Source organism: Lissotriton helveticus, chromosome 8, assembly GCF_964261635.1.
Source record: "Lissotriton helveticus chromosome 8, aLisHel1.1, whole genome shotgun sequence".
Lineage (NCBI taxonomy): Eukaryota > Metazoa > Chordata > Amphibia > Caudata > Salamandridae > Lissotriton > Lissotriton helveticus.
This window is the reverse complement of record NC_136069.1, coordinates 847,949,860-847,977,428: the sequence shown is the minus strand read 5'-3', so window position 1 is coordinate 847,977,428 and position 27,569 is coordinate 847,949,860. Positions and strand designations below refer to the sequence as shown.

The 27,569-nt window shown below is 43.9% G+C and overlaps 1 protein-coding gene across 3 annotated transcripts in view; it reads right to left on the bottom strand.

Annotated features, from left to right (window-relative positions):
- The window catches only part of ATP11A (ATPase phospholipid transporting 11A), a 912,970-nt gene that overhangs the window by 150,899 nt on the left and 734,502 nt on the right, over positions 1-27,569 (bottom strand). For all 3 annotated transcript variants that reach the window (XM_078657659.1, XM_078657658.1, XM_078657657.1), the window contains exons 20-21: positions 13,534-13,708; positions 2,048-2,150 (exon numbers count right to left, since the gene is read on the bottom strand). In XM_078657659.1, the coding sequence (XP_078513785.1) occupies positions 2,048-2,150; positions 13,534-13,708 (278 nt within the window). The remainder of the gene's footprint in view (positions 1-2,047; positions 2,151-13,533; positions 13,709-27,569) is intronic.

Here is a 27,569-nt window from a genome sequence, read left to right as displayed (position 1 = left end):
TGTAAATATCTCCCCATCAAGCAAGTGGCATTTGATGACTTCAATGCCATACTGGCAGAGGAGAAGGACTTCTTTGCCACCTGATCCTGCTTCTTTGCCTCCTTCTCAAAAGGAACCTGAGGGAAAGCACTAATGTTCTTCTTGGAGCATGCAGCCTGAATGACCAAACTCTCCGGTGAAGGGTGAGAGGTTAAAAAGGCAGGATCATCAGGGGCAACCCTGTATCTTCTGGCTACACTTTTAGAGACAGCTGGAGCCGACAAAGGTTTTTTCCACACCTCCAGAATGGGCTCTGTTAGAGCATCATTGAAAGGAAGAAGAGGTTCCACCACTGAACTCGGAGAATGGAGTACTTCAGTCAGAATATTAGATTTGAATTCTGCTGTAGGCAAAGTCAACTTAAGCAGACTGGCAGCCTTTCTCATAATCAAATGATAGGGTTGAACGTCCTTAGAAGGAGTACTAGAACCTGATGGTAACTCCCACTCTGGAGAGAAATCCAGGCTTCCTGCTTCTGCCAAATCCTCAAAAGTATCTTCATCCAATTCACCCTCCTCAAGGTCAGATTGTGAATCCAAAAACCTCCTTTCCTCCAGAAGGCGCTGAGCCTCTCTTCTGGATCTCATCTTGACCCGTTTTGCCCTCGGATCCACCATCGGCTCCGACGGATTCGGAATCGACGTCGGGATCGAATCCGCAGGTTCAGAGGGATGTGTTCTAGGCCGACCCGGAGCAGGCGAAGCCGGAACCGGCGTCGACGGCTTCGGTGGAGCCGGAAAATGCCACGGCGGCGTCGGAGCCGGCATGTAAGGCATAAACGGAGCCGGAGGGTAGGAGTGAGGGACTCCTAAGTTAAAAGCCAAAGGACCCATGGGACCCGAAGGTGCACCAGAGGGGTACCACGACCTCGAAAAGACTCCATACATCGCGTTGAGAAACGCAGAAGGGTCCTGGCCTGGGGCAGGAAATGGTGGATGAAAACCTTCAGGCCTGTCCCGAGGAGCGTTCGGATTCGGCTCACCTAAGGGCTCGGAACCCTCATCCTCATGAGGCTCCTCCTCATCTCGGACCGGGGACGGCGCCGGAGATGGATTCGGAACTGGATTCGGAGTCGGAGACGGAGCCGGAGACGGCGCCCGTGACTCAGAAGGGGAAGCCTCACCTTCAGGTTCTGGATCCGAAACTTCAATGGTCACCACCTTCGAACGAACCTTCGGTGACCTCGACCCCGACTCCTTACCAGAACGACGTCGGGACTCATGTCTCCTCTTCTTATGTTTCCTCTTTCTTGAAACATGGTCCGAAGCCGACTTCGAAGACGACCTTCCTCGAGATCTAGACCTGGACCTCGATCTCGACCTCGACCTTCGAGAACGAGACTTCGACGATTTTCCTTTTCCAGCTTTCATTTTAGCCACCAGGAGCTTCGCCTCTCTCTCCCTCAGGGCCTTCGGGTTCATTTTCTTACACGAAGAGCAGTCCTCCACATCATGGTCCGAGCTCAAGCACCAGATGCAGTCGCTGTGTGGGTCGGTAATGGACATCATTTTGCCGCATTCTCTGCAGGGCTTGAAGCCGGTCTTTTTTGAAGACATTGTCGAAGAGACAGGATACAGAGACGCAGAAAATGTTAACAATATAGACAACAAAGTATCCGTTGGCTACAGAGATTCCCGATAACCGTTAGCGTAGACGACGCGGAAAAAAGGGAACTGATGTCATCACGCCGGCGTGGGCCTATTATAGGCGTCGGTGACGTCAGCGGAGTCGCGAGCGAGGTCGTGTCTCTATGACGTCAGGAGTCCACGTCGGCGCGAGGCTACGAAAAAAGAATTTCCGAATGTTGCTGACGCAAGGGGGTAGTCACAAGGTGAGGAATCCACACGGCAGATGTATCTATCAGAAAACTAGACTCAGAGACGATGCTAGATATGAACAACTAAATTTAGCAAGGTCTTTGGAATGACTTAGGACTGCATTCTTTTACGTTTTTACTAATAGATTGAATTTTTTCTTTAAGACTAAGTAAACATACAATTTAGCTTACCAATGCCAACGTGTGCTTCTAGAATCATGCTGACATCATTTGCGCCATCGCCAATTGCCAAGGTAATTGGCCGCTCCTTGGACGTTTTGATCAATTTTACAATCTGGAAAAAATGATGATTCGTATGATCATAAATTAACCAACACATTATGCAGTAGGGATGAGCCAAATTTGCCCCCCAAATTGAGGGACTTTTCTGAATGGAAGCGGATGAAATCATAAAGCACTCAAAGCCACTGGTGTGTTAGTTGAATCACTGGAAAAGCACGGACTAAACTATTGAAAGAAGCATGTACATTTAAAAAAACAATATGTCTCAAATGAGTGGCTACTTTCTTATTCATTCTAATTTTCCGAATGGACGCAAACACATCATACAAGAATTATTATTTAGGGAATGAACTACAGCAGTGTTTCCCAAACTGTGGTCCGTGGACCCCCAGGGGTCCGTGGCACATTCCGAGGGGGTCCCCATGCAGCAGTTTGAAAAGCACTGCAAAATTCCTGGTAAAATTTAGCAGTTTTCGAACAACAATAAAAGTGTCATGAAAATGCCAGTGATCAATGTATCTGCTGGAGTGAGTTGAGAGTTTTGTTCAGTGGCAGCTTTGACTTATCTAATGTAGCACAGAGGGTTAATATGCCTCTTGCAAAGAACTTGTACCACACATTTAAAAAAAACAGTATTTTATGTGCATAGGGCAGTGGTTTACTGCTTTTGTCAGAGATTCTTTTTTACTGTGCCATTCATAAAGGGCATTCGTAATCTAGCACAATGACCTATAAACTCTCATCAAAGAGCTACTTGCAAAGTGCATGGTCCAAGTTAGTAACTTATGTTTTTTCCCAGTCTATAATTATCCGCATGCTGCTAAAAAGGTTTATTTGGGTGGAAATACATTTTTATTGTTAAAGTCAATGCTAACCATTGTTTTCTATTCTGAATCCCGAGTTTGTGCTACACCAGACCCAGCACTCTTTAAAAATGCCTACCAGTATGAATGACATGAGAATACTACACCTTGTAGTCCCCTTTGCCTTATGTAACATTTTCTAACAACTGATTTTCACGTATGATTCATTGCCTCTATATGTGTGTGAAGTAAAGTGCTTTGACATCCTACAATGGTATGAGAGATGCTATAAAACAAATTAATTACATGTGACATATGGGCTATGTTGGCCCTGTTGGAGGGTGATAATAAGGGAATCATTGAAGAACCCTAAACAAAAATTTTCGTATCCTAGTGTATAGTTACGTCTTCATTTACTATTTTGTAAAAGCTAATACAATTCATTGTATAATGATACATGTTTTGTAGACTGCACCATTGTTTCCTAAAAATTTTTTTGGGGGGGGGGGGGGGGGGGGGGGGGGGCGAGCCTCCCAGAGCCCCATTTGTAGTGGTCAGGCTCACTCACTGCACTTGGTGTGCACCATATAGGGACTGGTCTGAGAACATTTGGCAGGGCTGCTTTGGGTTTCCAGTCTGGCCCTGGCAGGAGCCTCGTACTACGAAATAAAAGCAACCATTCAAAGTTAGTCTTGGAGATGCAGCACCAGCCTTCCCATTAAAATGATTTTTGAAATTTCTTTCAAAATGAAATACTAAGGGGATATTTACAATAGAATTGGCGGAGCATGTCGTTAGCCTCCTTGGCTTAACGACATACTCCACCACTACAGAAGCGCAGGGCTGCACCATATTTACAAGAATATGGTGCAGCCCTGCTTTTCCCCCTGCTCCGGCGCTTCACTTAGCAGTGTTGTGCCAAGGTAGGCACACTTGCACCACAGTGCATGGGTGTCTGCGTGTAGGGAAAGATTGTTCATGTGCAGGAAGTTCCCACTTCCTGCACATGAACAATTTTGAAATGCTGTTTTGTCACTTCTAAGTGTGCTGCCTGATGCAGCACACATGGAAGTTATAAAATGTATTTTTTTTTAAAAGATTGTTTATGTGCCAAAATGGTCACCTTCCTGAACATAACCAACTCAAGGCGCTTTGCTTTTTCCCTGGGATAAAGGAAAATCGAGGAGAAATAACGTATTTCTCCTCGTTTCGCCAAGTTAAGACCTGGTTTTCCACGGTCTTAATCTTGGTGCTGCCTCCTATTTACGCTGCCCTTGTTAATAGAGGGCAGCGTCAAAATCAATAGGTGGGGGGGGGGGGACACCCACTGCAACTCCCACTGCCCACCCCTTTCACACTAAGTATTGTGTGAAAGGGGGGCTTATTTACAAGGCAGTGCTAAGCCCCAATAAGTGGCTTAAAGCTGCTGTGTAAATAAGGCAAAGCTTATTTCGCCACGGGAAAATCACAAAAATTGACGCTCCCATGGTGATAGGGGCTTATAAATATGCCCCTAAAATCCTTAGTAATTCGAGTATTTGTTTTGTGTGCACATGTGCGTTTATTTTTTTTGAATTACTGTTATATTTGAAAATTAAATCCTACAAATTGCTTGGGGGTCCCCGGCTTCCAGTGGTGACTCAATGGGGGTCCTCAGCAGTCAAAATTTTGGGAACCACTGAACTACAGTATGTTCATGCAGTATTCACTGAGCACAAGTGCATACATTTGTGCAAACTTTTAATATTTCTGCATGTTTGAGTGATCTGTAGTTCCATATTGCACAGCTGCATATTGTTGAAAAAAATCGGAGAACATTTAGGAAAACCTCTTTTGTGACTGCTAGATAGTAGACTTATTTGGTACCCAGGCAACCACAATCATCAACACAGCTCATGCATATATTTAGAGTTCCTATAAGCTTGATTTTATGTCCAATTGACCAACAATTAGAAAAATCAGTTCATTGTGGATTTACGCCTAATATTTGCATAGAGTTACACATTTTTGGGGTCTTTCAAAACGTGAAGGGACATACATAGAAAATCCGGGTATGTTGTAATTCTCCAGTCATATTCACTACACATGTTCCTGATTGGTGTCTGAACTTCAGGAGTAACTTCAACAGCAATTAGTATTTTTCCCTTTTAAATCCAGATTACAAATATTCTATGGGAGGAACTGAAGCCCTCTACATTTTCAAACTATGTGAATGAGGGGGAACTGCCAACCCAAGCATTCTTATCTCAACTGCATCATGTGGATGCAGCACCTGGTCTGCCAAGTAGTCTAGTTGTCCGATGCGAGCACCATTCAGTGTCAGCTGCAGGCTCAAGAATGCATGAAAGCTAAGTCAACGATCTGGCAACATTTCACTTGTTGCCACTGCCTGGATATGTGATGCTAAGAAGGCCAACATTATGTGCTGGGCAGCTCCATAAAAGGGCAATCAGACATATACTCCCTGAGTACAACAAGCATAACACATATCATGTGCTTGTGCATCCTTCTTATCTCACTGCACCTTCAGGTCGACCATCCAGTCAATTTCGAAATGAGTTGGATGATAAAGAATATCTTAGACCTTAATCCCTGTTTACAGGAGATGGAAGGCTCATTGGCTTTCACCTCACACAGCTTTGTGCTGATAAATCTGCCAGTCTCAAATCAAGTCATATATTTTTCACAGCTTGGCATTTTTACATGAGAAGAGGATAAGCCTGAAGGCAGAGTTTTAAGGGTAACACATATTTTTACATTTATGGGCGGTTGTAGGAGTGAAAACAGCAGCAAAAACAGGCATTTCAGTATTACTGTTTCTGCAGTAAAATTAACCATTTCTGTCTGCTGACTAGCAAATTATGGCTGTCTTAAAAGCATGGCAATAGCCGGAAAAAATAGACATACTTCCTTTTTATAAAATATTTCACATATCAGTGTCAATATATGTATTTTACTGTACATAAAAGGAAGCCGCATTAGTGTACGGGTTCTGGAAACTCAGATCATGTCAGCTTGCAACAAGGGTGTGCATCTGGTGAACTGGGTTGTGAAATGCGGTCTGCATTCAGAACAAGACAGGGAAGGGGTGGAATGAGGTTCCATAAAATGTATAACTATTGCAGAAGTATACTAATTGGAGAGATGGGCTTGAGGATGTACCTTTGCCACATTGGTAACATAACGCATGCAATATCAATGTATAGATGCTTAGATATGCGACGATGGGGTTGTAGTACTGAAATAATCAACGAAACGGTACATGCACTGGTAATGTTAATGTTCCATATTTGCACTGTGATGCTTGTCTATGTACAAGAAAAAAACAAATAAATAAAAGTAAAAAAAAAAATGCCGTCTGAATCTGCTTGTGGCTGTGATCATGACCGGTGGACAGCTGAACAAACACTGGGAACATCTACTTGTTAACCATTTAAGCTCTGCAAATATTTTGGCAACAGCGATGGTTTTCCCATTAGGGCGCAAGTGAAGAATACCACTGCTTTTTAAAGCAACAACCTCCAGTAACCAAACTAATACCCTGAGTTCAGATGCGCTAGGGCTATCAGCCTCGTTAGTGGCTCTGACAAGCAGACTCCATAAGTGTTAAAGGATAGTTCCTTAAGGATTGATCAGATGCACCACAATGTCCTGGATGTCAACGAGATAGGGGTTGAAGGATTGAAGAATTGAGTGTGTGTACATGCACAAGTTCCAATCATGAGTATTGTGTCTCATGGCTATTGTGTCTTCTAGATGGTTGAGAGTGCTGGTATTTTGTGCCTGCATGTGTATACATGTGTTGGTCTAAGTGCATGTGTCTGTGTGTTTATGTGCTAACATGTACACGTGCTGAAGCATGAGATGTTGAGAATGTGGGACGAGATAGAGATGACTATACATTGATACATAGTTGTAGAGTGGCCAACCCTGGCATAATGGTAGACAACACTTGCATAAAAGTGGGCATGTCGCACATTATGGTGGTTATCTAATGTACAATTGTCGCTGCTCACAAACTTTACAGGGCCTAAATGGAAAAAACTAGGCCTCCCTGATATCTTCTGTTAACCCCGACGTGGTGGAAATCCCAGGATTGTGATGATGATGATAGATAGACAAACCTAAGGTACAATCTGTTACATAGTAAATATGAGTGCTTGATGCGGGGGCAAGGGCATTATTCTTGGAAACATGCACGACTAGTCCCCATCTTGAAAAAAGCTAACACTGACCCTAATGAGCCGGCTAATTATAGACCTATATCTCTGTTGCTGGCTCCAGCCAAGGTTCTGGAAAAACTAGCACAAAAACAACTTGCTAATTTTCTTGAATCCAACGGGTCTTTCCATGACACACAACATGGATTTAGACATGGCCATAGCACGGAATCAGCCCTGATTGAGATGGCCGATGCTGTTCGCTGGAAACTCGATGGAGGTTCAAAGGCGGTGTTGGTGCTGCTCGACTTGTCGGCAGCATTCGACACCGTCTCCCACTCTGTCCTGTTGGATCGCCTCCACTCTAAGGGTATTCAAGGCCAGGCCTTGAGGTGGTTATCTTCCTTTCTGTCCAATAGGACTCAGGCGGTCTTCACCCCCCCCGTTCACGTCCACCAGCCGTCCGCTCAGGAGGGGAGTCCCGCAGGGCTCCTCCCTGAGCCCTCTTCTTTTTAATGTTTATTTTTCCCCGCTTGCCGAGATGATCGCCCAGGCCGGGATCAAAGCCACTTCGTATGCGGACGATATACAACTTTTGTTCACATATGATAGACTCTCCCAGTCGGCTTTTGACCCTTTAAAAGATTGCCTGCGTAAAATATCACTTTGGATGGATAATAACTGCCTCCGTCTTAACGCAGGAAAAACTGAGGTCCTCTTTTTCCATCAGCCATCTCCCTTGGACCCCCACCTTTGGTGGCCACATGATCTGAGTTCCCCCCCTTTGCCTAAACAATCCGTAAAAAACCTGGGTATTAGATGGGACCCCAACCTCTCTTTACATAACCAAGTACAGACAGTAGCATCGGCTTGCTTCTCCAAAATTAGGATGGTAAAAAAATTCATCAATTTCCTCCCCAATAACACCAGGAGAGCCATAGTCCAAGCACTAATCACCTCCCACTTGGATTATGCCAACGGTCTGTACACCGGGCTGTCTGTAGGTCTATGCCACCGACTACAGACAGTTCAAAATTCAGCGGTCCGTTTAGTATGTGGCATTTCCCTAAGAGAGCGTATCTCCTCTCACCGGCGCTCTCTTCACTGGCTACCAATCCAGAAGAGAGTTGAATTCAAAGCCCTCATCCTGACTCATAGGGCTTTGAAAGGACAAGGTTCTGCCTACCTGACTTCTTGTCTGCGCCCATACAAAAATGTTAGATCTCTCCGCTCTGACACGAAAAACTTTCTCATCTCTCCCAGATTTAAGAAAACCCGCTCTGGAGGGAAAACCTTCCAGGTCTGTGCCGCCACTCTCTGGAATAAACTTCCTCTTGCCATCAGGTTGATTCCTGAAGAGCCCTCCTTTCGTAAGGCACTTAAGACCCTCCTTTTTTGCTGATCCCCTAAAGGAGTAAGATTGTTACACTCTCAGAAGCGCCGGGACACCCCGTTGGGGTAGCCGCGCGCTATATAAGACACACTAAATAAATTAAATAAAGGTCCCAAGGGGAAGGTTTCTGGACCCAGTGGGGTTCCAATAGATACTTATATGTCAGAACCTGAATTATGGGCCTCGCTTCTGACAAAGGTCCTCAACCCGACAGGAGCTGGTAATGTACCCCCATCCTAGATTTCCCTCTCTCATTATACCCATCTTCAAGAAGGGATCAAGGAATGATCCCAAATGTTATCATCCCATCTCTTTACTCTACTCCTCGGCTAAATTGCTGAGAAGAGTCTTGCTAGAGTGACTAGAACAGTGGGCAAAAGAAAATGAAATTCTTTCTAATGCCTAATATCGGTTTAAGAAAGGCTTGGAGACAGTTGAGCAATCGCTCAACCTCAACCTTTTAGTGGTTAAGTACATTTTGTCCAAAGAAGAATCACTACACATATGCTTCCTTGACCAGAGCTGGGCATTACATTTAGTCAATCACAGCAGACTGTGGGAGTGTATGGACAAACTGCTGACACCCATGGGGGTTCATCTGCCTTTTGACTCATATATATATGTAGTAATCAAACAGTCATGGTCCTCATTGAAACAAAGGGTGAATTAACGCCATCCTTTGGTATAGGGAGAGGGGTCAGGCAGGGGTATATATTGGCACCCTTCCTCTTCTCCCTATATATTAATGGAGAGGAAGAAACGCTCCAGGCGGTTGGTGTGGACACCCCTAGGATTGGGATGCAGCAAATACCAATACTGTTGTATGCAGATGTTATGTTATGTTATGTTATTTTAATTTATAGAGCGCGCGAATACCCGTAGGTGCCTTGGCGCTATGGACAGCGGTGGGTCTACACTGACAGCTAGTTCTGGAATAGCCAGGTCTTCAGGCCCTTCCTAAAGGCGATGAGAGTGGGGGCGTTTCTAAGCTCGAAAGGAAGAGAGTTCCAGAGCTTGGAGGTATAGAAGTGGAAACTGCGCCCGCCCCATTTCACAGTGTGGATTTTTGGTACTTGGAGAAGTTTTGTGCCAGAGGAACGGAGGTATCTGGAAGGTTCGTACCAAGAAAGCAATTTCTGAAGAAAGATCGGCCCTTTATTGTTCAGGGCTTTGCAGGCTAAAGACAGTGCCTTGAATTTGATCCGTTGCTCCACTGGGAGCCAATGCAGCTTTCGAATTTCGGCGGTGACTGAGTTGTTTCTAGGGATGTTAAGTAGAAGTCGTGCCGCTGAATTCTGAACAGTTTGGAGTTTTTTTAAGCATTGTTTCAGGGCATTTCGCAATAATCTGTTGCAATATTCCAGCTTAGACTGGATTAAGGCTGTCACTACCGTTTTTCTAGATCCTACCGGAATGTATGGAAGAATCTTCCTAATCTTTTTGAAGAGAAAGTGACTGGCCGACACAGTAGCATTGGTGTGTTGGATAAGAGAGAGTTTATGATCCAGCCTCACCCCCAGGTTCTCGGCTTTCGCCGCCGGTTTTGGGTGTTCACTCATCTCCACTGGCCACCAGAAGTTGCCCCAGCTCGGTAGTAAGTTGCCAAAGATCAAAATCTCTGTTTTGTCAGAGTTTAATTTGAGGCAGTGGGTGTTCATCCAATGGTTAATGGTGCGCATGCAGTTTTAAAATTATGCGGTGGGAGGTGTCTCATTTTTATGTACTGTTACGACAATCTGAGTATCGTCGGCATAAGACGAGAGGCAGAATCCAAAGCTCTGAATTAATGGGGCCAGCTCTGAGACATAAACATTAAAGAGTGAAGGGCTTAAAGAAGAGCCCTGAGGCACTCCACAGGGGGGAGGGTATACGAGTCTGAGTGGAAGGCATCAATCTCGACCGTGAGCCTCCTATCTTTAAGGAAAGAGTGTAGCAAAGCCAGAGGAGTGACTCCACAACTGGACCCAAATAGAGCTTTTTCATTCTACCTTGACAGCACAAAATAATTACGGGTGGATGACTAGCTCTTCAATGGGGTATGTTGGATCCAAGAAAGAATAGAGTCGTTCCTCTTCCTTAGTGATGCGGCGAAGCGAAAACGGTAAGCAGAGAGATGGACTGGCCAACATTAAATTGAGTTACCACCTTTAGGAAAAGGAAGCAATGGTGCGAAGGACCAGCAGGTCTGGGAAGTTGTTGAGATATGGAGACTTAGATGATAAAGCCTGGAGTTCACTGACCCTCTGGGCAGATGCTATGGCCGCCAGAAAGGTCCTTTTGATTGAAAGGAGCCTGATAGGACAGTTGTGTAGTGGCTCAAAGGGCATGCACTTGAGAAAAATGAGTACTACATTTAAGTAACATTGAGGTATGATAAAGTGTGAACGCGGAAACATGGGTTGGAGACTGTTCAAAAACCTGTTTACACATAGGGATTTGATAATGGCTGATCTGGCAACCGCAGAAAGGCTGAGATGGCAGAAAGATAGCCCTTTAAAGTGCCCAAAGCAGAGCCCCGCTGGGCCAAAGAAAAAGAAAACAGAAAGACGAGGGAAGGGGGGGGGGAGGGGGTAGTAAGAGGATAAACCTTTCTTTCTGCACACCATGCCACAAACTTGCCTTGACAGCAAGGGTATACCAACTTGGCGGAGGGATGCCTGGCTGCCATTGCAGACTTCGGGCAGAAGGTCAGAAGCTGTCACCTGTCACCGCTCAATCTCCATGCATGAAGGCGGAGCTTTGACTGGGTCGGGAGGAGAACCCTCCCCCACTGCTGCAACTGAAGGTCCTACTGAAGGGGCAGCCTGATCGGCTGACCAACGGCCATGCTTAATAGCTCAGGATACTGAAGTCTCCAAGCCCAGTCCGAAGTCAAAAGGATGACTTAGGCCTGGTTGTTCTTGATCTTCTTGAGAACTCTGGGCAGGAGTGGTATGGGCAGAAAGGTGTGCAGGAGGCCTGAGCTCCACTTGAGATAAAAAGTGTCTCAGAGTAGAACTGCCATGGAAACTCTAGCGTGCCAAACCGCTGACATTGCACGGTCTCTGCGGTGGCCAGCAGATATAACCAAGACTCTCTCCACTGATGAAAGAGACCTTGGACCACCTCCAGATAGAGATTCCAATCATAAACCACTAGGCATTTTCAGCTGAGTTCATTTGTCCTGGTGTTCAGACAGCCCACTAGGTGTTGAACCACCTGGGAAATGCTATACTGTTTCATCCATGTCCAGAGGCGCAGGGCCTCTTGACAAAAAGAGTCCACAACCACACCCGCCGTGCCTGTTGCAGTGCCACATGGCAGTGGTGTTGTGTACTAGCCTTCCCTTGATGGATGGTAGAAAGGCTTTCAACGCCAGCAGGATTGCTCGGAGCTCTAATAATCTAGCTCCAAGCGATCCGGCTAGCATTGATGTGGAGTCCCGATTTCACCGGAGATTCCTATGCTCACCACCTCACCCAGATGGACGCCCCATCCCAGGAGTGATGTATCTGTCACCACTGTCAGATCTGGTTGGAGATCGGAGAGGGGTCAGCGGCTGACCAAACTGCAGTTCGTTAACCACCACTCCAGATCATTTGCAGGATTCTCCGAGATCTGAACCATGTCAGAGAGATTCCCTTGATGCTGTGCCCACTGGAACTTCAGGTCCACTGCACATCCTGCATAAGCTGGTCGGCATAAGTCACAAGCAGGATGCAGGAGGCCATGAGGCCCAGCAGCTTCAGAGTCAGTGTTACTGAAACTCAGGATAGAGGCTGAAAAATGGTATGATAGCCTGAATATCCTGGACTAGCCGTTTGAGAGGATAAGCCCACAACTGCACCATGTCCAAACAGCTCAGATGAAAGGGTGCACCTGAGAGGGAGTCGTGTGATTTTGGCACGTTGACAGAGAACCCCAGTAAGTGCAGGAAGTCCGCTGTAGTCTGGTGGTACAATTTTACCATTACTGTGCATTAAATCCACACCAGAATTGTGCAATTACAAGTTAACCCCCATGGAAAGGGGAATTACAATATGGTACCGATTTTTCCAGTTGTAAACCAAACAACATTTCCAACGGAGTTTAATGCATACATATACAGGTAAATGTATGCTTGTACCTATGGGAGGCAAGGGTGGGATTAGTGAAGGGAAAGCAAAGGTGTTTTTGGTGGCGGGTGGGGGGGTTGGGAACCACTGTGAGCTTACACCAGAAAAAAAAACAAGGAATGATTCTTGGCTGCAGCCAAAGGCTCATATGATTTTATCAAGTGAATTAAGGTAAATTCGGGTATTTTTCTTTCACACCTGTAAAAAACTGGATGTGGAAAAACCGACCCTCTTGGAATCAGGAGGTGCGGAACTTTAGGAGGTAATGTCACTCTGCCTGACTTGTAATGAGGTTCTGAATGCAGACCCAATGTCCTCAATGCCAGGGTGCACTTGATAATATTTTATGACCCACTGGAAGGCATTTACTCATCTCTATTCATACACATTGTTATGACATTGTCTTTACTACTCCTGTCTGATGTCTGAGCTTATAAGACTGATTTAATTGGTAGACTAAGTTGGCTGTATAAACTTCGCAAGTCCCTGTAGCATGACAGCTCTACTGTCAGAGCCTTTAAGATATGTCTAAAATGTGGGATATCTATTATGTTTATGGCCTCAGATTATGAGATCTGCACCTTGCAAGGACATTCTCTGTGTAATGAAAACTTCTGAATGAAAAGTAGAAGTGAAGGCAAATGTAATATCTCCTTTGAAAAATAACAGGATGCAATGTAGAATTCCATACTCTATCTATTTGAAATGCCGGTAGAACCTATGATGCCTTAAATTATTTTGTAGGTAGACTAAAATGAAAATCAGCGCTTTTTCTGCCCACGGTTTGCCAGAAAAGGAGAATTTCAAATAAACTCACCTGGCCGGACATGTTCAATTTATGTCCTATAAGTTTGAAGGGTCATCACCCACCACCAAATGGTGACGGGAAAAATTTGCCTTTAAGGCAATATCACAGCCACAATCCATCTTATTTATCTCATCTTTTATATTTATTCTGAGGTGCAAGAATGACAAAAATACAAACCTGTGCTTTTTGCAGGGGCGCCATTCGACAGCAGAGCACCGCACTGCAGTTTCTGCAGATCTCCAGGAACCACTCTCTGTAGTTGCTCGAACTACCACCTTCTCTCGACTTCATAATCAAGGACAATGATGCACCATCAATGATTAAACCGTAGTCGTGCATTTCAGTTGAGAACCTGAAGGGTACAGAAATCTTTTCAAATAATTCATTGAGGATATGTCTAAGCAACACATATTCCACAAAAGAAAGTGTGACAATATAAGCCTCTGCAGTAACCATCTAGTGTTAAATTCACTCAGGAGTATACCTGAATTACAAAGTGATACAAGAATGTTATCCCAGTTCTAAGAGGTCAAGGCCAACCCAGCTATCCACATGCTGGTATTCTTACAGAGAGTCTTGCTCCCCTCCCGCTTTAAAATCAAGTAGTCATTAAATATTTTGACAAGCTACAGGAGAAATAATGCACTCCTTAAGAACATGTATACGCCACATCTGCGTAAGGTTAACAATATCACCTGGAAGGAAGGCACAGGCAAAATCATGTTGGTTAAGTTTCTATTAGATATATGACTCTTTTTGGAAAACTGTAACCTAAAATTTGTAAGCAAATGCAACCACTTCAATCCTCTTTCCCCGGTGTGAAAAGTCTGAAGACAGAAATATTCTCCAACTTCACCTCTTTCTGTCTTATTGAGTTAAAGTCCTTCTTTTACCCTAGATGATCGTAAGGCAACACAGAATTAAAGCCTTATTTTGATACCACAGTGAGGAGAGTGTGGGAATGTGTCTTGGTTGTCCTGTATCCCAACAGTGCAGCTTCCCAAATATCACTGATGTATTTATCTCCTTCAGTGACCATAAACAAGAGTCCTACCAGCTGTATCCACTACAAAAGTAGAACATACAGTAGTGGCTTTAATGGACAATGATCTCAACTAAGAACACCGACCTTTCGTATCATGATACTTCTAATTGCCATGGTAGAGATTTACCGAAGATGTGCAGCCAAATACATGCACAAAACATAGGAGACTACTGAAGGAGAGGAGGCTGTGAATTGGTATATGACTGATAAACCATGCCTTGAGCAGTTGAGATGAGCCCAGTTCATCCCTTTATGGGTGCAGCAGAAATTGCCACAGTGCTTAATATGTCAACTGAAACATCAGTGTTAGACTCACTTTTGCCAAGAACCAGCCTTGTGGTCTCAAACGCCTTGACTGCACATAAAGTTAGGATGTCTTTTACATCTATTCAGAAATAACCACACCACATAGGTAGTATTATATTAAAATATTTAAATACTTGTTTTAAGGACCTGCATCAAAGTCTGTTTGGCTTGAATGATAAGAGGATTCCATGTAAGACTTAGCTACCTGCACACTCAATAGGAAAGTTGACCCAATTATGCAAAAGTCACCTTTCAAAGCCCTTCAGACATTCAGTAACAAACACTGTAACATACTTTTAAAATGAGAAAAACACATGAACCAAACTCAGAATATGCCTGCTCTGAGCTAGCTGTGAGCTAGGTCACAGCTAGCTCAGAGTAGGCACAACTGAAGTGTAAATCAAATTATTTAATCTGCAAACTAATCTAGTAACCAGTATGTCAAACTGAGAATCTGCCCCATTTAAATCAGTAAGGTTCCAAGAAGCTTCTTAGTCTCTGTAATGTTTTGGGCACGTATGAAAATGCTGGACTAACATGCCCGCCATTAAAACACCACAACAAAAAGCAGGGAAACCAACTAAAATTCCAGAGATATTTATTTCTCCAGCAATCTTTATGAAAACCTAAACTTGAGACACCACAACACTGTACAAAAGTAAAAGACAATTGTTACAAATATACAAGAAATACACAATAAAATAAACATGTTCATATAATTGGCAAATCACAAAAACCTCCAGGAACATTTTCAGCAGTACTAAACCAATGTAGGAGCATTAAAATAGTTTTAATTCCAAATACTAACTCCTAACAATGAGAAACACTAACTACTGGCCACACTGGGTGGTAAAATTCGAAACACTGAGGACCTGATTTAGATCTTGGCGAGACAGCGACCAAGTGGGCTTTTTTGGCAGATTTAGATCCTGGAGTTCAATGGGCGAGAAGACCGCTGCGGTGCCGCCAACTCTGTCAGGACTTCGCTCCCCACCTTTTCAGCAGGGTGGACTGCAGCAAAATTCCCACTGTCTGGATTTGGTTCGGGCTTATTTTGAAGGGAATTCCAATAGGAATACCTCAGTGGAAAGGAATGAAATGGGGTAAACACTCACATTTTTCGGTATACAGGCTCCTCACCTTCGTCCAGATCCCCCCTGTCCTGGCACACCTTGACCGTGACGGACCAGCAACCAGTTCGCCAGGAGGGAAGACCGCTGCTGCTGCAGTCTACTCTCTATCATGTTTACATCTAAAAATGGCGGGCGGGAATCTGTAAACCCAACCGCCAACGTCTAAATCAGTCCCTAAGTGGTGAAACACATAACCATCAATAAATAATTCTACACTAGCTAAAAAATAGTTAAATAACATTTTGCCTTTTTGAGGATTAGCTCAGTTGTTTGCGGCACATACTATTACAGATTCTTCAAATATACAGATGGGGGCCTTGACTCCACCCACTAGCATAATACAGTCTCATCTCATACTATTGGCTATTTGGAGTATCTTTCCGCCTTCCAGGAAGTGCTTTTATTGGCATGATAAGGACTATGTTATATCTCAAAAGTGCATGCAATTATCATGCAGTCTATGTTTCATCACACAAGGGTAACTCTGGGATCCATAGGGACCTGGGTAAATTAGCAAAGTTTCCCAAAAACAGAGGTCCCTAATTTAATAGTTGAACAACGGCTCATAGGTAAAAATAATGTATGCCAAAAACAATGTTCTAAAAAAGGAAATGAAAAACTATTTCCAAGTGCATAAGTGATAGTGGAGTGAAAAAATGGTGCTTGATACAAGTACACAAAAAGTGTATCACAAGTTACACACTCTGTATGCAGCCTGTGTATTTAATATAATAACATGGGTCTGCTCAGTCAGCCAGAATAACTTTATTTGGTCTAGTTAGACCATAAAAGTACATAAGACGTTAATATATACAACAATGAGTCGAAAAGTTTGGTTTGACCAACAGTTTTGATCAGCAATATAAAAAGCCATACAAACAGGCAGAGAAAAAAAAGATTGAAAAGGTTAAAACTTGTTACATGACTACAGTTGCCCTCTGCTTTATGGCACGTTGAATAAAAATAGCAATTAAAAACAGATTCTCACAGTGGGAAGAAGTGTTTGCAAATACGTAAAAGCAGCTCTACTGTAATGTATGTTGAAAGGTAAAAAAAACATTTCCTCAGGGTCGTCCACATTTTTACAAAGAACATAAAATGTAATGTGTTTTGTGCAGACCCATCATCACAGGTGCAAATTGGTAGGTTCATGAAATAAGAACCCTGAAGGGGAAAGGCAGCTAAAAAATGCACTGTGCTCAGTGTGAATCTTATTTGTAGAAGCCTAAAAAACTGGCTTCATACCCATGTTAAGTATGGTTCAGGACCAATATTTGTGCAAATCCTTATATATGCCTGAATAGTTGGCTTATCAACCTCCCTCCGCATTCGATAGTCCAAACAACCTGCTAAAAATTATTCTTCAGGGAGCTTAGGAAGCTTGCATTTAAACTGCTGGGGAGCTGAAGAGATCTTCCCGGCCCAGGACAAGGCAAGTGTTGCAAATATACCTTATCCAAAGAATATTTAAGCATTGGACGAGTGTCAGCCCGCCGGCAAGCACGGCCCGGTTAAAGGAAGTTTGACTCCTTGTCCAGAATCAGAGCCTCAAAAGGAAAGGTTGCTTTTTTATAATATCATTAATGTACCCTATCCCGACTTCAGAGTGGTACATGAAGGAGTTGGAGCTTTTAGGGACTGCTAACAGCCTTTTAATAACACCATTCTCAACACTTTCCAGTCCCTCCTGATCACTAATGCCCCCATCCCTGGCCCATAGGCGGCAACTGCCCACCAGTTAGCTTTATAAATGGCAGTGAGTTCTCTAATGGGCTTCTGACTTAGTTCACGGGCAAAATTGAGGAAGGCCTCCACAGCTTTAGAGAAAGCAGCAACTCTACTGGTCTTCAGTGGGGCCCAGGTAAGGTGCCTATCAAAAGGAATGCCTAGGTAAGAAAAAATTGGAACAATATTAACTTTATTGTTGTTAACTGTAAATACAGTGTTTTTCTTCTTCCTGGCACCAAAGACCATAACGTGTTTTGGCCTAATCAACACTCGGGTCCAGGGTCGTCATAAGTTTACAGAAATAGTCCAGCAGGCTCTGCAGAGCAATGGCAGTCCTAAATATTAGGACTGTAATGAAAACGTAAATTAAAGTAGGAACGCTGAAATCTCCTATACAGGGGCAATCAGCCCCAAGCTCCAAAAGCTATTCCTGCATGCCTGTTATGTATAATGAAAAGAGCAAAGGGATCAGGACGCAGTCCTGACGTACTCCACTGACAAGATTTAAAGCTGCTGTTGACTAGTCCCGCCTCCCCACCCGCCCCCACATGGGCCAAATCTCATACTGGCAGTGACTTTAATATGAAGTTCCCTCAGGAACTTGATAATATACTGGTCTATCCCCATATCAGACATAATGCTCCACAATCTGTGGGCTCGAAAAATCATTTAATTTTTACTAGACCTGCAGGTCTAGTAACCTACAAAAAATGCTCGACCTAACTGAAGTGCACTTGACCTCTGTCTGTGAAAGCAAGCAAATGTGACAAGTCAACAAGATTTAAAGGCATTTTTATTGCTCATTTACTTTGTGAGTAGTAAAGATGCCTTTAAATCTTGTCACATTTCCTCTGCTTTCAGAGACAGAGTTTAAAAGTCAGTTTATTTTCCTACTGGTCAGAAGGGGTGAGTAGGACCTAACAATAGCTCACCTTGATTAAATCTGGCTCCCATATGGGAGCAGGCGAGTGAATTTTTTGAGCCCTGATGTGGTTCTCTTTACGGAGTCAAAAGCAGAGCTCAGGTCTATAAATGTCAGGTACAGCTTCTCCTTTTTGGACACAGCATATTTACTTATTAAAAGGTACAGGTTGAGAGACGGCTTAACTGTGCCCAGGCCAGGAAGGAAACCAAATTGAAGCTCAGAGAGCATGTTGTGTTCACTAGCCCATGTCTGTAAGTGTTCCAGCAATATTCTCCCCATAATTTTTGCAGTCAAAATAATCAATAAGCCGGGGCGACAACATTGCGCTTTAGCTCCAAACAGGCGAGATCCATCGAAGGGCAAATCCAGCAAAGTAGCCTGGACATTAGGCGCGAAACCCGTACCACGCAACCATGCATGCCTCCTAGTAGCTACAGACGATCCCATCCCCCTGGCTACCGAATCGGCCATGTCTAGACCAGATTGTATCACTTGGCGGGCAGCAGCTTGGGCATTCGACAACAGCTCTCAGAAATGCCTTTGTACCTCCTCGGGCAACTTAGGGACAATCTCCCTGGTTGAGTGGATGAGAGCATGGATGTAGCGACCCATTAGGCATGTGGCATTTGTCTACTTAAGAGCCCTACTTCCTGATGAGAACACCTTTTTTGCCGATTGCTCCATGCGCTTTGACTCCCTATCTGCATGCGTAGATGGGAAGGAACCTGCAGACAAGCCTTTAAGAGCACAAAGCCTGGACCATCAAGCTTTCCGACGAAGGATGGGTGGACAGAAAAGCAGACTCCCCTGGAGCTACCTTCGAGCAGGGTCTTTAAAGATGTCATCAGGGTGACGCATGATGCCTTTAACATAGGGAAGTATTGGGTAGCCCTATGAGTACTGGATAGGGTTTCAGAGTGGAAATCTTCCTCAACAGGATCTTTATGAAGGGGAACCTAATGGTAGCCTGCAGCCCTGCTGATAAGTTTCTGATATGAGGTGCTGTCATCAGGAGACGATGGTTTGGCAGCATGGGGGAGGCAGTACGCTGACCCAATGGAAGGTCCTGCATCTGGAGGTCGATCTGTAAGTCGAAATTGGAGCCGGAGTCTTCTTTGAAAAAAGCCTCTTCCTCGACCGCAGAATCCTCATGAAGTTGATCCTCGACATCCTGCTGACCAAAGATGTCCGGTGTTTTATCGACCTCTTGATGCTGCATCTCCCTGCGATGGGCCCTTTGGTCCCATAAGGCTTTCTTTGACCGAAACGATCAGCAGCCCTCACAGTCTTCTTCTTTGTGAGCGGGAGACAAGCACAGGTTGCAGACCTGATGTAGGTCGGTCCGTGAGTCCTTAGTGGAAAATACCCTCTTAAAAACAAGTGCTGATTATCCCTTTGTTGGATGTAAAGGGTTATCTGTTTTACTGTATGCGGACGACGCCGTTTTGTTGGCAAGGACCGCTAAAGGGCTCCAACTGCCGCTTAATACTTTTTTTATATTTATGAAATCCCGTGATCTCTCCATTAATAACTCAAAATCTTTTGTTATGAATGTTGGCACAGCACGTAAGAGAGAGTTTTTATTTCATGTAAACGGGGAGAAGATTCCCACGACTAAAACCTTCTCATACTTGGGGGTCCTGTTTGATAACCAACTGAAATGGGGCCACGCCATTCAGAAGAAAAAAGGGGAGATAACACGGGCAAATGCAGCAATTTTTAATTTTGCGAGGAAAATGGGAAAACGGCCAATTGCGGCTTTGCTAAAAGTATACCAGGCCAAGAGTGTGGCAATAGGCTGCTACGGAAGTGAGTTATGGGGGCACACGAATGGTAAAGATTTGGTGGTAACAGAAAATAATTTTTTGAAACAGCTTCTGGGGGTCCCAAAAGGAACCGCCAATTTCATAGTGCATGAGGAGTTAGGCTCTCCATATTAAGGAGACACCATCGCACTTCGGCCTTTAACATTCTGTCTGAAATGCTGGCTAAATAAGGACCTCCCGTTAAACCATCAACTCCTGAGAGAAGCACGGACATGTTAAAAGTCCCGTGGCTAAAATACCTGAAAAATTGTTTCACTGCATTGGGGCGCCCGGAACTCTTCTCAAATCCCGACTCAATTACTGTAACCGACGTGAAGCTTGTGAAAAATAGCTTTTTTCTTTCTCAGCTTTTCTAGCGGGAGGAGGTGGACTTAAAGAAAAGCAGCAATAGAAATTATGTTGTCATACAAACTACTTTATGTATGGAACCATATCTGACTTGGCCAATGTCGAGCTTTGACCGCTTCCTGTTAATTAGGTTTCGGCTGAACCTCTTTCATTATTAGCCGTTCCAAGAGGAAGCCATCAAGGCCAAGTGTTACCTACCTGCGGCTGCGACTCTGTGTCTCCGCAGGATTTGGTGCACTTTTTATTCTTTTGTCCTTTTTATGACATTCCTCGGAGGGTTTACCTTAAGCCTCTTCTTAAAAGACTTAATTTTACCCAGATTAAACCTGCACTTTGTTACCTAAAGCTGCTAAATAACGAATGCACTTTATTTGTAGTCAGTTTTTAGGTCTCGCCTGTCGATGCGCATGCGCATCGAGCAAGCGAGACTATAGGGGCTCATCTACTCTTTATCTAACTTGCAAGGAATCGTGGCGATTCCTTGCAGTGCCCGTGACTTTTAAGCTCAATGCGCATGTGCATTGAGCTTAAAAGCGCGTGCACAGCCGCCCGCATTCCTCCGACACCTTTGAAGTGAAGCTTAGCTTCACTTCAAAGGCCCGGCTTCTTCACACCCACATGCCGCTCTGCCCCGCTCCGCCCCCTCCCCTGAGTCATCCTGCCTGCCCCTTCCCGCCGTGTCGCATTTCTCCTCCCCCCTCCCCTCTCCCCTCTCTTCCCTCCGTCTTGTTTTCTTTGATGCTGGTATTTCCATATCTGGCAGCTTCCTGCCCTCACCCCACGCACGCTGTTTATTTATTTATATTTAATATGCAGGAGATCTCAGTTTATTTAATTTATAATTAATGATGCCGCCCACGCTGAGGCTCGAACCCTGTTCTCCTTCTCCAAAGTCGGCATCGTTATATGTTGAGCCACCTCTTCGCACCGTTTGTTTGTGCTGACTTTCTTGCTCTGCCGCTGCTGGCAGCGGCATTGCGCTTGGAGGGAACATGTAATTGACCCGTCTCGCTTCTTTTCATTTGAATTTTTTTTACATTGTCTCCTTCCTTCCGCCCCTCGCAGTTTGTTTTCCTTGCACCGTCCCTTCTTACAGTCCCTTTAACCATTTTGGTGTTGCTCAGCCCCAACTAGCATGTTATTGTCAAGCCTCCAAATATGCAGCACAAACACGACGTACAAAGAGATTAACGTGTTGCCTGGAGCACATTTCGGGAATAACATTAAATGAAAGCCCAAACCAGCTTTACCGCAACTTGCTTTCACTTGTTGTCTTTGTTTCCAGTGCTATTTTAGAGCTTTGTGCAAACTACACTCTCGTTATTTTGCTGGTAATAACTTTGAGGGAATAGCGTATTTTTGTTTTTTAAATAGCATGCACGAAAACAGTATAATTTCAATTTGCACCACTTATTTCCCATGTTTGTGTCAATGTAAAAATCGACCCTGCACACCCAGCACCAGGGCCGTGTGCCTCAATGATGCAGTACACGCACCAGTAACTGAAATATGACGAAAGACTGAAAGGAGTAGCTACAAGCTGTGCTCTAGTTCTGCTCTCCAAAAAATCAGCAAAGAAACAAGCAATTAAGAACATTTCATTGAAGAAACCATTGAGCAGGAAACAGAAGGAAATCCTACAGAAAGAATCCTAGAGAAAGAAGCTTGAGGTATGTAAACACTTTTATTATGCAAAGGACGTCAATTTCAGGATGCTCAGATGCTCTCATTGGAGTGAAGCGATGGCTTACGTTGAATGAAGAAGCAGCTCTGAGCACTTCAAGAACAGCTGTAGTTTACCACAAGGCACAGAGGCTCTGGCAAGCTTGCATAATGTGGCGGTAGTCCACATCTCGTCATCTAGTGCCCCTCCCTCTGACCACATTATAACACGTTTGTGCCGAGTTGGCTCTATGGTTTATGCAGGAATGAAAAGAAACAAGTAAAATGCATCAGAGATGAGAAAATAAAAAACAGCGAATCTTTCGTACTAAAAAGATGTATGTGAAATAGTTACGAATCTGTTAAAATATGAGCGACAATCCTCAAGTCATCCACAACTTACACTGGTGCTGTTCACTGAAGGGTTCACACTCTGCTTATTCAATTGTTGGCCTCTTGCTGAGATGGTGAATAAAAAGCTATTTAGTGTTCATTTGTATTAGAGCATGAATTACAAGATCAGCGAGTAGTAGTGAGACCACCCAACAATTCTCCATCAGTTGGCAAGTAAGGGGCCATTCTAAAATGGCAACACCCAGATCCTGGACTGCCTAACTCTCGGCCCACCCATAGTATAGTCTGGTAAAGATGATGCTCACGAGTGCCTGTGCAGCAACAAAAAATATCAAAAATGCATAATCTCGCCGGCGCTGAACTATGGATCGATAATTATTTGTCAAATACATTTTTAAAACATAAATGTTCCTCTAAGGCACATGGCAGATGCTATCTGTAGCCTTGAAAGTCCATAGGCCCTGAGAAGTGAAAGGTGATTGGTGAGGGCAAGTTGTGCTAAGACATACTCCTAAGCTTGTGTGCTCACCCTCACCCTCAAACCTTCACCCTCAACCCCTCACTCACCCTCACTCTCACTCACCCTCACTCAGCCTCAACTACTCTCACTCACCCTCAACCCCTCACCCTAACTCACCCTCACCCTCACTCACCCTCAACACCTCACTCACCCTCAACACCTCACCCTCAACCTCAACCCCTCACCCTCACTCACCCTCACTCTCACTCACCCTCAACCCCTCACCCTCACTCACCCTCACTCACCCTCACTCACCCTCACTCACCCTCACTCTCACTCACCCTCAACCCCTCACCCTCACTCACCCTCAACCCCTCACCCTCACTCACCCTCACCCACTCTCACCCTCACCCTCACTCATCCTCAACCCCTCACCCTCACACAGTGCAATAGGTCTCAGACCATTTCAGTTAGAGCTTTAAGAAATGTTTATGGCTTTTTTTATTTGTAATTCTTTAGCATTGGCTACAGGAAACAAAAATGCTAAACATTTACAAAAAAAACCCATAAACAATTCTAAAAGCACTAACTCTAATGGTGCGAGACCTATTGCATTTCCAATGCTTGTTTTAAATTAGCCCTAAAATTTAGAATCAGCATGGAGGGATAATGCGTGAAATTGTTGTATATATTGTTGTATACATTCACCTACAGATCAATCGTGTTTTATTCCTGTGGACAACGTGGTTTCTTTTATCAAACTGTTTTTATGATGTATATTATACTGTGCTTTTATGGTTGTTCTTTTTCGCAAATAACCGAATAAAGATCTAATTGAATTGAGTCCTTAGTGAGGCACCTCGGGCAGAAACGGAATGGAGCCCATTCCATTAGCAGGGAATTCTGAGGCGAAGCCAAAGAGATGGAAAAAGAGGCCCGCTAGGGCGCGGGCTGAATGCAGCGGTTGGGGCACATTAATTCAACAGGAGATAGTTTTCCAGATTGAGAAACGCAAATATGGGAACGAGTTCGATGACAATATCGACGAGGGTAAGGGTGAATTACAAACTGAAAGGAATCCGAAACGGTCTCGAACCGCATTCCAGAAATACAGGTCCGTACCCGACAGCAGAAGAAAACAATCTAACAATTTAAGTCGATGCCCATGCGCATTATCGCCAAGAGGAGATGTCACTTTCCTCATGACTCTAAAGACTTTTCCGAAGAAAAACTTGCACACATCCAGACCCAACACTAGATGGCAGGAGTGTGCAAAGCATGTGTATCTACAGCCACACATACCTAGAACTTATTTTTATGTTGTTATTTAGGCAATTTAGAATTGCATACAATAGTCGGCCTTCAGTTTGTTCAAAGCATTACGTTTACATGCAAAGTACTTGAGGGCCTGTTTGCATATCAGCTGCCTCAAACATGGATTTCTCAAATTCAGTAAAATAGTGGTAGGCAGTTTTTTGAGAAAAAAACAGGCTCTAATGTACTAACAGTAAAGTATTTGACAGAATCAAATAAGGATGTTCTGTGCTCAATCCACTTGTAGACATAAGGGACTCTTTTTGATTTACACTGTTGCTGTTTTACAGGCAAAATAAATGCTTCATGTGGCAACTACTCACAATGGTTACCGAAATACTTTTATAGGCAATGAACCTAACCATAATGTGCAAGAAGGATCATGCCACTGTGTAAACCATTTAAGGCTAATATGCACTGCTGAGGGTACATCATAGAATCTTGTGGATGTACTAGCAATTTTTAAGGCAACATGAATAGCAATTTCTCACAATCCCAGATAAAGGGCAACCCAGCCCTTAATGGGAACCACAAACAAGGCCATTAATCTTTAGCTTTCGCTTCAATGGATGAGAATCCAAAGGATTACAAGACTTTATGATACTGAAGTAAACCCAGAGATCGAATAAGCATGGCCACAGCCTAACTTTTGGATACTCAATTGATACTGGGTAGCTTTAAGGGCGAGTGACTTTGAGAAAGCTTTAGTGTGTCACACTGCAAGTCCACAGAATTATTCCATAGCCATCTTTGCCCCTCTAGGTTTGCTCAAATTCTTGGTGAATTACTTGATGCTGATGCTCTGATAAAAGTCTAAGAATTTTCTGGAGTGAACAGAGACGAACATGTCTGCTACAATCTCAGTGGTTTGTGGTCTCAATCTTAAAGAACAACTTGGCAACAAGTATGGGGCAATGGGATGTTAGGACTAATTACTTATCTATTATACCGATTATATAAATGCCATATGTTACATAGTCAAAAGGTTAAATTAACTTGTGATCTGTTAATGCCTCTGCAACTCTAAGGCTGCTTAAAATGCTGCTACGAGGGAGTTAGAGGATTGGTATGAAGTTCAAAGGCTGAAAGGAAAGTGAGGTAAAATAGACCTCTAGCTCTTTTTTTTTAGAGCAGATTTTTTTCCATTTTTAATTGACATAAGATACAACAAACACTCATCAGTGCTGTAAGCAAGAATAAAGTGTTACATTTATACTTTTAGCAATGTATAAGATGCAGACCACGTGGGTTGCAACAGCATGGATAACAAGACCGCAAAAGTGTAGCAACAAAATAGAAGTTAAACAATACCCAAACACCCCCCCTAGAACATTGGGTGATCATATTGTAGGCAGAGTTACAATTAATAGGGCGTTTGCACAGTCTTGTGTGTCCCGGGAGGTGTTTGATTAGATGTGGCCGGCTCACCCTGTGAACACTTATAGAGGGGTGCTTCAATACTAGGGAAGAAAGAATAGCCCAGTGAGGGTATTCGGGTCACACTACTGAACAAGCATTAGGTGCTAGGTATGGATCCACAAGGCACTAGCTATGCCGCCCCACGCCTCTGAGTTTGCACCATGAACCCCTCAAGGGCGATGACCAGGTATGTATCCCGCTTCTCCCTACTCAGGCATCTGGCACCTGTGCACAAAACTTTTCAAGTAGTACGATTCAATCGAAAGAGATTTGTTTCTTATGTAGGCCCCTATACTCCTCACATCTCAGCGCTTCATTTTCTGCCAAGCCTCAACATACCACCTCTTCCCTCCAGGTCTCTACTTTAGGTGCTTGTGAGGATTTCCTGCGCTGTATAAGTAATCATCTGGCCAGCAGCAGAGAGAGGTCTGTAAAGCGCTGCAACACTTTAGCAGTTTTGGGCTATGGAGATAGCCCTAGTATGCAGTGTTCCAGCGTGGCCCAGTGGTGCAAGCCTGTCAGCTCCGATAGTGCCTTTGAGACCCCTCCTCAGTACCCAGTCAGAAAAGGGCAAGACCATAGCGTGTGTATTATTTCCGCGTTCGATCATATTATTGTGTCTTCCTGCATAACAGCAAACCTGGGTACAATGGATATAAATAGGCTACATTGACAAATAGCACAAACTGCTTCGAGACATTTAACAATAACAAACCGTTTTGATACAATCTGTAGAATGATCAATCAATCAATTGTACAGCCATTTTTGTAAGCATGCATGAGCAACCAAGGTTTCATAATAGAGTTAAGTCTCAGTATTGATTCAACTTTGGACCATGAAACTTATTTGGCTGCTTCACTGCCTTTTTCTTAGAAAACGACAATGACAGTACCCAAAGGCCATGTGAGCATTTGTGTGTTTGCTACCAGATTAGGCACAAAACAGGATATTATTTAAATATCCACACTGTGATCAATAAAAAAATAATTCAAGATTAAAGATATCACACCCAAAGACTTAGTCAGTGCCAAGGCCTTCATCTTCAGCACAGATTCTATCTTCTTTGCAAGTTGTGGCTTGAAAGTCTGGCGCCACATTTTTGGAGAGAAACACAGTGATGCACTTTGAGCTCAAGCACTGGGGATGGGGACAAGAGATTAGAGTAGCCATCAACTGTACATTGTCCTATGTCTTACACTGCTGATGACAACGTTTGAAATTCAAACTGATTCATACTTTCCTAAACATCCTCAACGCTGTGAGAAGTTGGCCTGATAGGTGATGTTTCCAATTCTGGAACCACCTATTATCAGACCAAACAATCCCTTATGGTGTCAGGTTGTAAGTCAACCTTGTTAGACAAGCTATCCTAGGGGTAGCATGGACTAAGCAGCCTAAAGGCTTAACTTAAGAGGTCGTGTTAAGCGAGCTGTTTTACCACATACAATCCTGTAATATCAAATGAAAGGACACCACACAAGTATATATTATAAAAATATATGTATTTATTACTAAAAACAATCCCCAGTATTCTTTATGAATAAAGGGGCACAAGCGTTAAATCAAAAGCACAGTTTAAACATACAAAGTTGCACAATTATGGATGAGGGCGGGTGGCCACTCAAACCATATACTAAACAAGTGGTATAAGAGATACCAATCGAACAGTGGTTAGGCCTAGGGCCTAGGGAA